General features: G+C 36.1%; 3 protein-coding genes across 3 annotated transcripts; 1 reads left to right on the top strand and 2 right to left on the bottom strand.

Moving 5' to 3' along the window:
- Positions 1-722: 722 nt before the first annotated feature.
- On the bottom strand, positions 723-2,200 carry LOC125212144 (mitochondrial import receptor subunit TOM5 homolog). The gene is made up of 2 exons (XM_048112223.2): positions 2,025-2,200; positions 723-1,058 (listed from the first exon to the last, which is right to left on the bottom strand). Exons 1-2 carry the CDS (start codon positions 2,109-2,111, stop codon positions 981-983), a joined length of 165 nt encoding a protein of 54 aa, XP_047968180.1. The 5' UTR covers positions 2,112-2,200; the 3' UTR covers positions 723-980.
- A 1,347-nt stretch (positions 2,201-3,547) lies between these two features.
- LOC125212248 (mitochondrial import inner membrane translocase subunit Tim9) lies at positions 3,548-6,396 on the bottom strand. Its single transcript, XM_048112356.2, has 2 exons — positions 6,196-6,396; positions 3,548-3,946 (listed from the first exon to the last, which is right to left on the bottom strand). Exons 1-2 carry the CDS (start codon positions 6,288-6,290, stop codon positions 3,760-3,762), a joined length of 282 nt encoding a protein of 93 aa, XP_047968313.1. The 5' UTR covers positions 6,291-6,396; the 3' UTR covers positions 3,548-3,759.
- Positions 6,397-15,556: 9,160 nt separating this feature from the next.
- On the top strand, positions 15,557-17,098 carry LOC148930446 (transcription factor TCP13-like). The gene is made up of 2 exons (XM_089067899.1): positions 15,557-15,750; positions 16,085-17,098. The coding sequence occupies exon 2, from the start codon at positions 16,101-16,103 to the stop codon at positions 16,902-16,904; it is 804 nt and encodes a 267-aa protein (XP_088924025.1). The 5' UTR covers positions 15,557-15,750; positions 16,085-16,100; the 3' UTR covers positions 16,905-17,098.
- Positions 17,099-17,233: the final 135 nt, after the last annotated feature.

Here is a 17,233-nt window from a genome sequence, read left to right as displayed (position 1 = left end):
ATGTTATTTTGTATGTTAGGTGGTGAGAGAAAATTAATTTATAATTGATGTGAGTAAAAGAGAAATGTGACATCTTTTGTGGGACAAACTAAAAAGGAAAGTCTGACATCTATTATGAAACTGAGAGAGTAATTAGTATCATCTACTATTGAGGGTGTGCAATTACTTTAAGCAAACTTGTGAATCATACTACATGAGAAATCTGAACCACCAAGTAGTGACACCAACTAATACATTTAACTATACTCACATTTTAAGTCACAACACGTCATTGCCGATTCTTCTCATAAGGATACTCCCCAATCCATGATAAGTACTATATGACGTTTGATCAACATATATTTTAAGAAAATAGTTGGTGAGAATTGGTGGGTGTGTAAATGAACTACGTAAAGAAGATGTAAACTTTTTATAAAAGAAAAGTATTTACAAGGTTATTATACAAAGAAGAGTGATGGGTAATTATCCTAGAACTAGAATGTATTGTGGGCATCAAATAAGATGATTGTGGTATGGAAGAAAAAAGTACTCATAATACATAAATTTAACTATTTCATCAACTAGAATTAAATTATTAAATGCAAGTTCAAATGTTGGTTGGAGGCGACATTGCAACTATACCATATAAATGAAGCAGTGCGTGGATTGACCATAAACCAACTAGTGAATGGATTGACTCAATGACATAAATACTTTACCCAAGGTGAGACAAATTAAAGGGATAGTAGAAAATTTGTTTTTTGCTCATTCTCTTTGGATGGAGGAGAGGACGTAAATGCAAGGAAAATACTACAATGTCACATAAAACCCCAGTAGACGAATCAAACTTTTACAAGTGAAGCACTTCTTCCATGCATTTGCTAGTCTAAAAGGCGATCCATTCAAAGATCGTAAACAGAGGGGTACGGTGAAGATAAAGCAAACATGCGCCCAACTACTCCATCCTACTAACAAGAAGCTCAAACTCCTTGCCTGATCTCTCAAATACCCATCATATCACCATACTGGCGCATCAACACAATAGATCCAGCGAAAATACCTACTGCACGGAGTAATTTCTGCAATTTGTAACACAAATGGCATAAGCAATGAAACAGTGCTGTCTAAATAGAACAAGACTAACAAGAACAAAGTTTTAATCAGCATAAAGGTCTACAGCCGAAGGCCTAAGATTAAGCTGCAGAAAGGCGAGGACTTGAACAAGAGCAATATTAACTCACTAACCGCAAAATTCCATTCACAGATTCACTTGACCTCTCACATTCACAGGATAATCCAAAATTCATACAGAAAACACTCTAACTATAGTTATACCTTCTCATTATGCTAACTCTAAAACTGATACATGAAATGAAACAGTGTATCTACAGATACCTTCTCATAATTCTAAGAAAAACTCATACACAGAAGACTATGTCTACTCATTATTTCCAGACTCAAACTCATACACAAAATACTATGCATCCGTAGATAATGTGGCTTATAAAGTTCCCTTTATGTTTAGCTGATATAAATGCAGATATGGTCGTTTGCAAGCAAGTGAACAACTCATAAAGATCATATTTAGAACTCAAATGCATTCTCTTTCTGTCTTCAATTGTCAAACTATCACTTCATTAATCTATATATTGGGAACACTAAGATACAATATCCCAATTCCAAATTGTATTTCATCCCTGCACAAGCCAGCCAACCAATTCTAATTGTAGAAACACATAAGTCAAGCCCAAGTCACTAGCAGAAATGCAGAATCATTAAAATGCCAAATTCAACACTTAAACAAAATTTAAAAACAAGATCAATAAACCCCAAATACTGATCGACATATACTGAACTCAAAGAATCAAATTCACCAATGAACCTCATTTCTCCACCTACCGGGAGGAATCGAATCAGGAAAAATTTAAAATAACAACGAAATTTACGGTAAATGCACTTATGCAATCAAAACATTAACAGCGTAGCAGAAAAATTATTGAAAAAACAGATAAACATTGAAAAAAGAAGCAATTGCAGTAAATTACCACGTTGTGATCCCACTTAGCAGGATCGTGAATCTGGGAGTTCCAAAAAGCCTTGATACTGTCCAGAGAAATCGCTTTATCCGCCATTAAATCTTCTTCTTGAGAGGAAAATCGAATGAGTTGAATTTGGATTTTGGGGCTAGGGTTTGGACTTGTGAAGTTGCTCTGGGTTTTGGAATTTTGAAGGGAGAGGTTTTATAGAATTTCCAGTAATACCGGTAATATCCTTTAGCCCGGGTGTGCTGTGGCGTTTGCGTACGACGGCGGGCAGGGGTAGTTTCGGGACTGTAGTACTACATAAAAGCAAGTTATTTTCTTATTTCCTAAAATTATATTCACTCCTTTGCTAATTAATTGTCTCGGAATCTACTCAGATTTTAATAAATTAAAAACTGGAAAATAATTAATAGAATATAGATCTTATTTTTATATATGAAATTAGTTTTGTAATAAAATATAAATGAAGAGAGTTAAGAATGTAAAGCTAAATTATCAAAAATATAAATTTAATTGAATCAGTAAGTAAATTTAATTTTCGTTACATTTCTAAACTTATAGCATTAGGATTGAAAATGTATAGCCCGATAAAATTACAACCCGATCAGCCCGCAATCCATTAGGGCCAGACCCAAAAATTCGATGGGCTGGCCAAAAAATCCAATAAATTTTTAATGTTCTATTTGTTTGACTCTTAATTCGACACTTCATTGATTATTTTTATAATATAGATAACTAAAAAATAACTTTCAATTTTATATTAAATATACAAATTATATATTTAACTTTTATTAATATAATAAGACAAATAAATTGAAAACTTTAAGTTCACTAAAAAAAATACTACATATAAATTTCTAAAACATGCTTTAATATTTCTCGAAATATTATGTTTCATTTTGCACAAATCTCAAATATTAGTATTTGATCATATTTATGTTTGAGTTTAAGCATTTATCTCAAATTTATCATAATGAAATATTTTACATTTTATAAATATAACTAATGTTCATCATTATTTATTGGATTGATCGCAAGTTAATTTTATCAATAGCAACCCGATTAACCCGTTGAGCTAGCCCGAAACCCAAGCTTTTAAGGTTAGGGTTGAAATTTTATAACCAGAAAAAATCACAATCCACTTAGCCGGCACCCGAGTGACCTGCAATCTGTCTAGGGTTGGCCTGAAACCCGATGGGCCGACCCACTTGACATTCCTAGCTAAATAGCTAAATATCACTGGCACTGCAAAAAAAAACATGAGCTCAACTTTAACCTCAAACTATTACGAAAAATAAAAAAGCTCAAGTGTATTCCACATCTTAAATGCATCTATTCTTGAAAGCTTACGATACACAGAAAACTATGGATTTCTGTTGTTTATTGTCAATAATAATGAATTTTTTAATTGCAACTCATTTCAAATCTTAGAGAAAACTACTATTGTTCGATAAATAAAAAAATATCGTATGAATAAGGACTCTGAAAGACTTGAGAGTGGTTGTGCCAGCTGTAAAAAATGCACCTAAAAACCAAATATAGATGAATTTATATGGTCGTAACCAATATTTGACATAACAAAAACTGCAAAGATTAAGCTGCAGGGAGTCTTGTAAAGGGAACGATATCTTCACCTTATTGCATCCAAATATAGTAGCATTAGTAACAACTCTAACAAAAACAAATCTTCAAAACTATTAAAGGGAATGCCCTCGACTTCACATCTAGAAAGCGCATTTTAGTCTGGTGTGGCAGCACCTTGGTTCAGCTCAGCGAATCTCATGCCGACGCGCATAGAGTGCTTCAAGAACTTCTCCGCACACCTGCGAACACAAGTCTCTTCTTGCTTATCCAGAGTTTTGCGTCGGAATGTGTCCACGCAGTCGGTGAAGCATCTTTCCACCAGTGTATTATACATCCTTAAACTGCAGGACGAAAAGATGGGTTATTATTGCATACTAATCTATAAATAAGCCAATTATTCAGAAATGAAAGAACACCTAAGTTGCAAATTTAAGATAAATTTTAAAATCCTACTAATAATCTTGGTGGAAACCTAATATGAGAACTTTGTCAAACCCTTGCACATGAAAGTGTTAAAATATATGACTGGATGTGAGATGAGATGAGACTTAAACATAATGTATGGCCTAGTAATGTTATCATGCCAAGTGAACACCTCATCTAAAAGCCTAAGGCCATGCTTGGTATGATGGAATGAAGGTGGGAATAAAATGACAACTTTTTTTGGATTCCCTTTACATTTTCATTCAATTCCCTCATTCGTTCCAACATACCAAGCAAGTGAATGGAATGGAAATATGACACAATTCCTCTCTTACTTTATTCTATCTTCTTTCTCCTGCTTTATTATCACCCCACTTAACCCTCTAAACATCCTTTTCTTAAATCTTGGGTCATCGCAGGCAGGACAGAGGGAGTGTTATTTATTTTTTAGATTCCACATGGGCACAACAATAGTAATACTTGAGCTAGTAAATTATATAGCTTGAAAAGAGTGGCTTTAACAATTTATTTAGCAGCAATAAATTTATCCTCTCCCATTACAAAAACGCATACATACATATGATGCTGTACCATAAAACTAGGCAATCCTTATCCAACAAACTGTAATTAACCCTCTTATAATTCCTTGATGCTATGCTAATGACAGAGATCACTCTCAAGTCCTTGTAATCACAATTGTTCCCAATGGATTCAAAGCATAATCATCAACAAATATGTCCCAACCTCATAAGTCTATAAATTAGGGAGCCATAACTCAACTCAAGACCATGGTCAAAGGTAATAGTTTGAGTCCCACTTATATGTCATTCCACACTTTTATGTGAAAACAATGTGGGATCTGTAAGACCATGAAATTTTCCAAGTCATTTTAGCATGATTGTAGGGAGAGATTCCCACACTTCGTATAGAGTTAAGTTACACAAGGAAAACAGCAACATCTAAACATCTTCTACTACATAAACCGGTAATAAACATAATGATATAAAACTAGATCCTTAGAAGAGTAGTACAACTAAATAAAGTTAAAAAATTGGATGCCGGATGGCTTATCAAATAGGCTTGAAACAGAGCATTAATACTAGCATTGCTTGCTCCCTAAAGCAGCTTTTTTAAAACAAGTTAGGGCTCTCCATCCATATTATGGTATAGAAAGAAAATGGGCTTTCTACTAACATCAAATCCAGGACAAAAGGATAATATACATTTAGAAATGAGAATAAAGCAGGGCCAACTATGTAAGAGGATTAATGAAGAAACTCAAGTAGTCAAACATAGATTGTAGAACGGGATGCCGGGGATAGTAATAAAAAAAGTAACTAATGCATGGTAAAGAAAGGGATAAGATATGCATTTTCGAATACTTGGTGAAATGATTATAGTATGTTTGATTGATCAAATAAGGCTTGCATACTAGACAACTCTCACCCGTCCAACCATATCACAATGCTCATGAGTCATGACCACTCCCACAGTCCCACTCCATTAGAATCAATACTTAATACAATTATCACCCATCAAGCAATCAGCATTTCTTAAATCAAGGCTGCATAACAGATGCAATGACTTTAAATCAATTAGAGTTAACCATCTCAATCAAAATCAAGTAGAACAGTTACTAACATATGTCAGAGTTACATTCTCTAATATTATATAAGGATAGATCTAGACTTCCATTCGATAATTATTGTTAGCAAACCCTCCCCAACATCCCTAGCATATGCGACGATGAATCAGCCATCGAACCCCATTCAGCAATCAAAATAAATGAAAAGAGCAAATAATCTAGCCTTGAGTTCGCAAAATGGGATAACCGAAATGAATTGATACCACTGCTGAACAAGTCCACTTAATTAGTTGGAAATTCAGAAGCATTAAGCAAAATTCAACTAACTAATTACTTCCATATCAAGATCAAGCTCGGTCAAACTAAAATCAATCAGTAAATCCACAATAATTTAACACAATACACATTTTTTATATTTAAATCTCAAGCAAACTTCGATTCTGATGAGATGTTAACAGTTAGTAATATAATCTGCAAGATCCTATAGCATTAAATTAAAACACCACGAAATCGTTTTCCATTTCGAAATACTACTTCATAAAATCGTAAATCGACGCGCGTAGACTAGCAAATGTAAATTACCTGTCGCGGATTTGGAGCTGGTCGATCATGGAAGACATTCGGAGCTTGTCTTCATCGGGGAGAGCGTCCAAATCTCCAAGCATACTTTTGTCCATTGTCGATGAGTTTCTTCAACGCACAACCGAATATCCACTGAGTACAACTCTGTGAAGGTTTGAAGACTACTTCTAAAACCCTAGAAGCGCACATTGTCAAATGGTGCTCGACCTCTGTTTTGCTCTTCTTGTTTCGTAAATTACTGAATCACCCTTGACCAATATTTTAAAATTTGAATAAAATTATAAAGTCTTTAATAAAAATTTGAATAAAATTAACACACCCTGTATTAATATAATCGATTATCGCTCTAGCAGAGTTAAATCATGTACACACAATTTTCGATATCTTCAAATTTATGGATTTCAATTTCTTGGAAAATCAAATAAATTATAAAAAAATGGTTTTCTCAGTACAGTTTTGGGAATTCTATGTTCAATTTATTTGTTATAGAATATGAAGAATATCAACCTTTAGTATGTTCAAGACCAACAATCAACGAGTGAGTTCCTAAGAGCATCATCACCGCTGGACGTTCGCCGGGCGTCGGTCAGGCGTGCCCGGCGTCTGCCATTGGGGGAGGAAGTGAGGCGGACGAACCGTGCGGACACGGGAGTTCCACGGCGTTGGCGCGACGTCCGTCGCGAAGCCTACGGGACCTCCGCCGTTGTGGCATGCGGACGGGCGTCGGCGGCGGACGTCCTATGATTTTTTTTATTTTTTTTTATCTAATGAAATTATTTTGCATTTTGTTTAATTCCGTATTCGTGCCGAAAATTTAATACCGTATATTGTTTATTAATTCCGTAAATTGTTTTATTTGGTGAATTTGTGAATTTTTTTATTGCGAGAAGTCCGCGCGGGAAGGCTATGGGATGTCCGCCACTGTGCAAGGAAGGCTATGGGAAGTCCTTATGACGTGGCAGTGCTGGGAAGGCTATGGGAAGTCCTTATGACGTGGCAGGAGGTGCTTTTGGGAAGTTCGTCGGGAAGGCTATGGGAAGTCCTTCTCCACTGGGGATGCTCTAAGCTATGTTCATTTAAAGGTCGTGACGCAGAAAACTCGAATCCAAGACTTTTGACCTCAGGCATTATTAACCTCTCTGCCACTTAGCCAACTCGCAGATTATAAGCTATTTTCTTATTTTAGCTACAAGTCTACAACTCATATAATATATGGTTAATTTCTCAAAAGGTTACCAAACTAAGTGTTTGTAAAATTTTATATCAAAACTTAACTTCTTTTTTCAAATATAGTACTTCCTCTTTCCAACAATAGTTGTAATATCCCTAACTCAAATTATTATCAGTTTGTATAATTTTATAATTTCTAATCATTAGATATTATTATTGATATTATAGTCAGTGAATAATGTATAAGAAATATTTAATAAATTACTATGAGTATAGTAAAAAGGTATATATATACACACGTAAGATTAATATTTGTAAAGCATATAAATATAGTTATTTATTAGACTTTATAATCAAATGAAAGTAGCAGAGAAATATAAGTACATGCTAGAGGTATTGTGTACGTATGAGCGCCAAGTTTTAAATGGCTAAATATATATAAGCATGTAAATGCGTGTCGTCGATTTTTAAACAATAAAAATAGGAGTACTACTTTTGATATCCGTAATGTTTCATTTCTTTCAAGAATGTAAATCAAAAAGGAAAAGGAAAAGAAAGATTAGTGAAATGCGTGTACACTTTCATTAAACTACAAGTATAGAATATGTGTACCAAGAAAAGGAAAAGAAAGATTAGTGAAGTGCGTGTACACTTTCATTAAACTACATGCATAGAATATGTGTACCAAGTAGATATATGTGAATTTATAAATTGACTTTATTTGTATTTTCTTTACTTTAAAATAATAAGTGCATTTTTTATATATAAAATATGAGAGGACAGGTATAGTGATATAATACAGTGCATGTCTTGCACCTATATACGTGTATTTATTTGAAATCATTTACAAGTGGTTTAGTTAGCCCACGTAGGAGTATGCTCATTTTTATATGTACACATGGACAGCATAGTAACCAAAAAAAAAAAAAAGAAGAAGAAGAAGAGGGGAGAGAAAAAAGAGTACGTGCAAAATAGTAGAGGGAAATACAGTTGAAGAGATGAGAAAATAATGAAAAAAGAAATTGAGAGGAAAGGAAAAGCTTATCAGAACTCGCGTATATACACTATTTAAGGTGTGTATAAATCATATTTTTAATTTTACATGTGCTATATAGTTAATGTCTATGTCTTAAATTAAAGTGAATATATGGATATGGTGGAATATGATATTATATATGATTGGTGCAAATGATATATTTAAATACCGTATTGAAATTATTTGATTGAATATAATATGGATATGTAGTTGATCGAATTGATATGTTTTATTGATGGTGTTGAAAGTATGTGAATCATATGATTAAAGAAGATCTGTGACGGTAATGCCCTGAATCTGAAATCATAGAGGGACCTACGGGTTGAATTACAGAGGACCTACGGGTCAAATACAAAGTGGCGTATGAGCCAATTACAGAGGGACCTTTCAATTCAATTCCTATGAGCCAATTACAAAGGGACCTATAAGATCAATATCTATGAGTCCAATTACAGAGGGACCTTCGGGTCATAGCGGAATCCCGAACAGATACAAGGCTTGATCTGTCATAGAATAATAAAAAGGAATAGAGAGGCATATGCATATGGATATGAAAATATTGATGATATTTAATGTTTATGGTTACGTGCGATGATTTATAATATTTATAAATAAGCTAACAAATGTGGATTTTGTAACTATAGTATTCGGACGGTGATGTAATTGATACGTGAATTGTTTACTTCAACTTGTTGGTCCAAAGAATATGTTTGCTGTGGGATTGAAATTAAGTGTGAAATTTATAATTTTGTATTATGGATAGATGTATAACATATAGAGTGATGAGAGACTACTACATTTCAGAATGTTTGGATAGGTGTACCCAATAATGTTGGTTTGTTTATTTAACCTATTTGATAAGTCTTTTTACGTATATTGACATGTGAGTTAATTGTTTTGGACTAATTATCATAAGAATATACGTCAGGCGGGTTGGGGTGTGACAATAGCAGTCACATTTGTTGTGGGTACGAATTTTAAAAAATGTAAAGAATAGTGGATTAGAAAAGATAGAGGAATATGATGTTGATTTTATAATAGAATGTGACTAAAGTGAGTTAGTGGAATGTGAAACCTATTTAGAGCATCCGCAATGGTGCTTAGGCCAGCAATAGGCCAGCCATTCTCTCCCCGGCCACGTCAGCAACACTAAAAAATCCACCTGCCACATCAGATTTAGGCCAGCCATAGGCCAGCCGCAATAAAAATAATTCAAAATATACTATATTTACGGAATGAAAATTACGATTAAAATACGGAATTAAATTTACGACACATATACGGGAAAATTAATCCATTCCATTAAAAAAAAATACAAAGATTTTTAAAAAAAAGTACATGATTTTTTTTTTAAAAAAAAGGGGCTTCAACACACGAGCCCCGCCACTCTCTACTCCTCATCGCCGTCGCCGTCGTCCTCGTCGTCGCCGCCGCCGCCGCTGCCGCCTCCACCCCTGGTATCTGAGCCCACGTCGGAACTCGCTAGCCGTGCCCTCGCGATTTCCAAATCAACTCGCATGCTCTCGAGCATCTCGTGAAGAAACATCTTCTCCGTGGGGTCAGTGGCGGTCTTCCACTCTTGGAAGACCTTGTACATCTGATCCCGCGTATGGTTACGCGAATGGAGAGTGTACTCGAGTGGGGCGGGTGGGAGGGCGGAGGACTGGACCTCGCGGGGCGATAGGGGGGATCCGCCCCTCGCAGCCCGCTGCGCCCGCTTCTGTCCAACCGGGCGGGGGCGACCAGTAAATGAAGGAGGGGATGGAAACTCCTCAGCATCCGGGGGGAGGTCGTGGGATCCGCCGCTGCAGTCGCCGCTATAGTTCAGTCGCTGCTTCTTCGGCCACCCAGCGTCGCACCCCGCCCGGAACTTCTTGGAGTCCTTCAGCAACAAGAAGCACTCCCAGAAGGTGAACTCCTTATACTTCCCCTGCAAGGGGAACTGACTCGCGGCGATCCTCCGGGCGTCGTCCTCATTCTGCCCACTCCTGAGCTGACGGAGGGCGTTGGTGTACAAATTCGAAAAACGGCCCACCGCGGCCCTGGTGCGCTCCCACCCCTTCCGGACCTCCTCCGGCCTGAAGTTCTTCCTGTGCGGGCAGTGCCTCCTATAGGCAGCTCTGATCTTCGCCCACATGTTGACGATCCGCTGGTTGTTCGCAACCAGCGGATCGTCGCACACCTCCAACCACCCCCTGGCCACCCCGACATACTCATCCTCCGTCCACTTCCTCCGGCCAGGGGTGTCATCAACAGCGGGCTGCGATGACTCGCCGACCGCCTTGGCCTTCCCCTTCCCCCTCATCTTCTTCTTCGGCGCGGCCCGCCTCGCTGGAACGGGAGTATCATCTTCCCCGAGATCGATCCTCATATCATGCAATGACAGAAGGTCATCGCCAGTGAACTGCGTCTCCACTGGGGTCGACGTGTGAGACGAAGCCGTCAAAAAATCAAGCGAGGGCCGATATACCGTGTCCCCTCCCGGTGACCCCTGCACCCCCCCTGCATCTCGCCCTGCCACATCATCCCCATCATCTGCTGCTGCATCTGGGGCATATCCCCCCACCCGGGCGCTGACTGCCCGCCGCCCGGCATCCCCCACGGCATACCCCCCCCTGTGCCCCCCCCCCCCCCCCCCCCCCGGCGCACCGGCCATCATCCCCATCATCTGATTCCAAGGGATGTTAAACCCCGGGCCCATCTGCCCCCATCCAGATCCCACAGGTACCGTGGGAGTCTGAGATCCACTCGTCGCTGGACTGGACTCGTTGTTGTGATCCATCGCTCGATGATGCTCTTGTACAGAAAGTTAAAGAGAGAGAAAACTCGTTAAAACAAGTGGTGCAAATGAAAATGAAACGAAAATCGCGTTTATATAGTTTTTTTTTTTTTTTTTTAAAAACAAAAATCGGCGCTGGCCGATCGGGCTGCCACAATGGCGGCTAGCCGATCGGCCAGCCCACGCCGAAGCGCTCGCCGACTGCAATGGTTCGGCTAGCCGATCGGCCAGCGCGACGAATCGGCTAGCCGGTCGCTAGCCGACCATTGCGGATGCTCTTATCATTTATAGTAAAAGTAAAATATGACTCTTATTATGAGATGGACTGAACTGAAATAGCAAAATGTAACACTTATTTGAGACGGGGGAAGTAATTATCTCTTTTTATACTTATAAATATATTTAGAATTATTTTTATTTTACGATTTAATTACGTCATGTCACATTTTTTTCTAACCCCACGACATAGCAGGAAGAATAGAAAAGGACTAAAAAATTTTTAAATCCAAATTAAAGAGACAACAGTTCTGTCTTCTATGCTAATCAATGATTAAATCATCAAAATAAGATGTGGAGTGCATTCTGCTTGCCGTTAGTATATTATATTTAGATCCTTTTTAACTATAGTCTATCGATAATTTAATCATTAGTACTAGTCTTAAATCTTTTGGCCCAAACATAAATGAATTTAATAGAATGGGTTGGAGACTTATTTTTATTCTTAAATATGGTAGGGAAACTGGCCCATTTGACCTAGTTGTCTCTCCATAATTTTTCTATCACTATATAAGTTAACTGGTGATGTGACCTAACCTTGTATGGACTGTTTCTGTACTTTTTTATCATTAATTTTGTATTTAAGAATCAATAGGTTTACAGGTTATTCTATTTATGGTCTCCATTTTACTTATTATAACCCCTTAAAATTAACAATAAAAAATACCGATCTACCTATTTTATCCCACAATTCATATTCATACTTTATATAAAGCCCCACTAAATGCATTAAAATAGGTATTAGTCTTATACTATGAATTAAATTCAGTAGAAATAGAAATCCAATTATAAATCCTGAAATTGCCAAAAAAAATTCTCAGTTCCAAATTAAAGGGTTGCAAATAAATGAAAGTAAGAAATGAAATAAAACTTCAACTTTTGTCCTTCCAATTTCAATCATTATTTCTTGAATTCAGAATTTAAACTAGCAGCCAAAATAACTGTATGCATATGGGCAAAAGGTAAGAAAAATAGCTGTTTTGCCAGAAAAAGACATCATCCAAAGTTGCAGAATTTCATTTCTGGATGCAATAATTTTCTGTAATTGATAGTAGTTGCAATTGTTCTGTACTGTTTAATTTTCTCACTCCAACTAAAGTAATTCTTGAGAGATAGAGAGAGAGAGAGAGGTGAAGATGGCTACACATACCTACTTAAGACTTATGATGATAAGTTTGTGATTGGTGAGAGTGAATTGATGATGATGATAGAGACATATCAATGTTAGTTATTTTTCGTTTGAAGTGATATCAGTATTCTTTATACCCCTTTGTCCGCGAATAGGAATCCCGTTTTTCCATTTTGGTCCATATGCGAATAAGAGTTTCGGTTCATAATTACCATAAATAGTAAAGAAACCCCACATTCACCTAACTCATTTCACTCACGTATCATTTAAAACTAATATATATAAGTGGGACCATTATTTCATTAACTTTCTTCCACCCACTTTTCTTAACATTTCTTAAAACCCGTGCCGGAAACAACTGGGACTCCTATTCGCGGACGGAGAACTAACTATTTTTTTCTCAACTTGCTATCATTCATACATTCATTTATATTGGATTTAATTCTTATTTATATTTGCGCGTTCGATTTAGAGCCTATCAAAAATCAAAGTACAAATTTTTATGAAATGTGACTTAAGTCGTCCACTCGTCCTAAACCCTTTTGGAGGGCTTAACTTTTCTTTAGGATCGGTCGAAAACCCTATGGTCACGACCCCTACCTGCAGTTTTTATTAAGTAAAGAAGACACGAAACGATGTCGTAAGATTTTAAATTTTTAAAACTTAATTAAACACTACTGAGTTTTAAATTGCCCTCACAATGTGACAGCTGGTTTGGTCATACATGGTAATGTCACCAATCCAACCAGGTAAATAATTAAAAATTTGGAACGTATGTATGTCATGTGCGTGTGTTGGGAGACATATAGAGAAGTGGTGTTGCAGGAAAATTGATGAGAATTAATGGGAGTAATAAAAATTAGTAATTGAGAAACCAGTTCCAGACCCTATATACATAATTATTTGTTCCCCTTAATTAACAGGCTTTGATGAAGGTAGTTGTTAATGAGTTATACAAATAAATGCCATGTTTATATATGTTATGAATAGTACATGCGTGCCCTAACCCTAACTAACATATATACTTCTCTTCTGTAAATGACATATTTATGCAATTTTATCAGAGAGAGATTAAGCTTTCCGTACATATCATAGTATCCTTGAATGAAGGTCATTTTTTAATTTTGTTTTCTATTTTTAATTTTTGTAGTGACAGATTTATCAAACTTGACAACTGGATATCTAGAAAGGGACATAACTCTCTCTTGAATACTGAAGAGTTTTTTGACAATTACATATGCAAGATTTTCAAAATCCTTCTGTTGGAGGTTAGGATTCTAACAAAGTATTATCTCGGTCGCTACAACAAATAATATTGACGGTCCATTCAATTCCTGAATTTACAAGTGATCTAGACTTTCTCTTTAATTAATTATTTCATGTGTTTAGCACATAAATATCTATTAAATAATTTAAGTATGATATTTGACTTTAATTAATGGAGTTTTTTTTTGAAGAGTGCTCTAGCTTAAAACCATTATTTATTATTCCTGGAATAAATTTCAATCGGCTTGGTTTTCGAATAAATAAAATAATTTTCTGAAGGATATTATCAGAACAGACTCTCTCGAGACGCGATTCAGTGCAATAACAATCCTAGAACCACTAAACATTAATCTCATTGTTAGTCCTTTCAATATTATACCACACTAGTGAAGTTAATTTCTCATGGTAAGGAAACTTTCGGATAACACTACAACATTTCTGCGATACGTAGCCAAACTCTATTATTGTGAAATCTGTTTACGTTGTGAAATAGTATTGTTTTTCTTCTGCAAGGAATTGACTATGTCACCGAATATGATGACATGTTCCACTATTAGTCTACAATGCAAAAAACCTAGACTTTTTTTGCTTATAAATATAAATGCATGACATAAATGTACAGACACAAAATAGTGTAAAAATATTGACTAATGGATCAAATTAAGTGAGTAAAAATTTTTACTACATTAACTCTTAACATTTTGACTGCACTTCCCTCATCTGGTCTCAAAGTAACAAACGTGTCCTCATCTTGCCAATACTCAATGATATCAGTGGAAACATCTATGCCGTCAATATGAATTCCATGATGAATGAGAGAACTTAAAAAAACAAATCTTCAAAAAATTGACAAAATACTCTTCAGTTGTGCAAAATCACAGAAACGGAAAGCAAGATTAATACACTCAAATTTCAGTACAACAAGAAAGCATATTTTCCCTCAACTTTGAATCATACTTCAACACAACACAAATTTAATAAATCTCCCCAGTCTCTTCAATGAAAATATTCAGCGGTGCCACGTGTCGCAATTATGGCCTTCTAAAATTAAAATCCAATTACCAATATTAAGTACTACTAATAATGCATTCTTTTATTACAACCGTAGATCATACAAATATCAAGGATCCAAATTTTCGATCGTACAGAAAAATTGCTAAGAGAGAACAAATTTGTTGATGTAGTACAAAATATTAGAGTGGTCCTCAGCAATAAGCAAATAGCTTTAAAGAAGCTGCATACGAATATTGGTCCCTCACCTATAATAATCTCATCTCAATCACCTATTTTATCTACATATAACCATAACTCTTTTCCTACCTTATCTCATTAATTAATACTAGTACTACTACTTAATTCAATTTTCTTACCTCACTTCTACAGTACATTCACACGTTTTAAATTGTTAATCACCATTTCATATTTTTAATTATCCAATTTTGATTACTCGATGTGTTCTAAGTACCAGGAACTATACACAATGTCAACAATTTATTACCAATTAACTAACATAAACTGTCATTGAAACGTTGTGCTAACAAAGCTAGCTACTTGTAGTTGTCAGTTGTCAATAGAGTAGTTAGTTAGTTACCCTTCTTTTATAGCATGCAATTGCAAGTAGTGTTGGTCCCAAGCATTGTATTTAAAAGTCTTGTTATTACCTCTAAAAATAACACTAACATTACCAATTGAATTCAATTCAGCCAACTAGGATTCAACAAGTAGTTCCTAAATCTCCTCTCTCATTATAGCCACACATAACTTTTCATTTCCTCTTATTTTACTCTCTTTCCTCCCCTTTTGGCCTCTCACATTATTAAACTTGACTATATATCTTGACCAAAACTGACATAGCTTTCTGCAGACAAAGATTGGAACTTGTTTATTACAAGTGACAAAGTTTGTATTTTCCCCACTCTTGTCAGCACATATTATATCTTGTCTTCTGTCCCTTCTTTGCTAATCATTTTATTAGGTTTTTGTTCATTGAATTATTGAAAACTGCATGTCCTATCTTCACAAAGATTCAATTTTTATGCAAAACAATTGTTATTACTTTATCTAACCAGACAGTTTTGTAGCATATTTTAAGTTAATTTAATTTCAGTGACAAAAAAGGATACTTTATCCTAGACCTATCCATATATGTTTTTCCCTTATCCCTAAATTAATCAATTCCCATATATACAATCATGCAAGAATCAATCAAATCTTTTCATGTTTCTGAATGCAGAATAGAAGAAGCAAGCATGCCAAAGATTTCAAGAGATAGAGATTTGGGAGGAAAGAAAGAAGAGGAGGGAGAATTCATCAAAATCCCCAAAATGGCCCCATTATTCTCCCCCTATCCTTCATCAAGGCACTGGTCATCATCGGCCTCGAAGAACCCTAGAATCGTGCGCGTGTCAAACAGCTTCGGAGGCAAGGACAGGCACAGCAAGGTGTTCACAGTGAAGGGCTTGAGGGACAGGAGGATCCGGCTATCGGTGCCTACTGCAATACAGCTCTATGATTTGCAAGAAAAGCTCGGCCTTAGCCAGCCAAGCAAGGTCATAGATTGGTTGATTGATGCTACAAAATTTGAGATTGACAAACTCCCTCCTCTCCCAACCATGCCTACAAATTACCTCCAATTTCATCAGCCAATTGCACCAATATCATCAATTCCTAATCAAGCATATGCTTCTGAGTTTCTCTCTCCACATTTGTTAAAGGAGAGAGAGGGTTTTGGTGGATTTCTGGCACAGAATTTCTTCCCACAAAACAGTAGTGAGTTTGCAACACCTTACAACAATCCTAACTACTTCCAATCAATGGAGCCTCCAAATTTGTCATTGTCTCAGTTTGGAGGTTTAGGGTTTCCCTTCTCGAAAGAGCTCTCGTCGTCGTCTCAAGCTTCGAGTTCACAGAATTATACTCCTCATTTTCAGCCTTACTTTGTGGAGAATAATGATCACTTGCAATGGCAGGATTCATCAGTAACCCCAATGAGATCTTTCAGTTTGAATGCATCTTTTCATTCAACTGAGAATGATAAAAACAATGAGACTTAGCATTATATCGTTGAATAAGTGAAAAGCATATATACAATGAGAGTTGTTATAGTAAAGCAAGCTCGCTGTATATATATATATTTTTTTGGGTATTATGGTAATACATATATACCCTTTGTATTGACTAATTATGACTTGATTTCGTATAATTGTTGGATTATAGAATATGTATAACTGTGGATTGATTTAGAGAATTTTATTGAGCAGGAGATGTATGTATAGTAAATAATTAGTTATCTACGGGTGAATTCATTACTCTTCCAACAATGCTTTCAGAACTTGATGATATTAATGGAAGTATTGTAATGTTTGTGCGGATAAATTCACAA

This window comes from Salvia hispanica, chromosome 3 (genome assembly GCF_029641045.1).
Source record: "Salvia hispanica isolate PSC_SH4W2 chromosome 3, Shi_PSC_v1, whole genome shotgun sequence".
Lineage (NCBI taxonomy): Eukaryota > Viridiplantae > Streptophyta > Magnoliopsida > Lamiales > Lamiaceae > Salvia > Salvia hispanica.
The sequence above is the reverse complement of the archived record's forward strand: the minus strand, read 5'-3'. Positions and strand labels throughout refer to the sequence as shown.

What these genes read in the sequence shown, in the direction of transcription:
- LOC125212144 (XM_048112223.2), bottom strand. Translation starts at nt 2,111, where the DNA reads ATGGCGGATAAAGCGATTTCTCTGGACAGTATCAAGGCTTTTTGGAAC. An exon ending in CTAAGTGGGATCACAACGTG is followed by an intron (nt 1,059 to 2,024) that starts GTAATTTACTGC and finishes TACAAATTGCAG; the next exon opens with AAATTACTCCGTGCAGTAGG.
- LOC125212248 (XM_048112356.2), bottom strand. Translation starts at nt 6,290, where the DNA reads ATGGACAAAAGTATGCTTGGAGATTTGGACGCTCTCCCCGATGAAGAC. An exon ending in CAGCTCCAAATCCGCGACAG is followed by an intron (nt 3,947 to 6,195) that starts GTAATTTACATT and finishes TTCGTCCTGCAG; the next exon opens with TTTAAGGATGTATAATACAC.
- LOC148930446 (XM_089067899.1), top strand. Translation starts at nt 16,101, where the DNA reads ATGCCAAAGATTTCAAGAGATAGAGATTTGGGAGGAAAGAAAGAAGAG.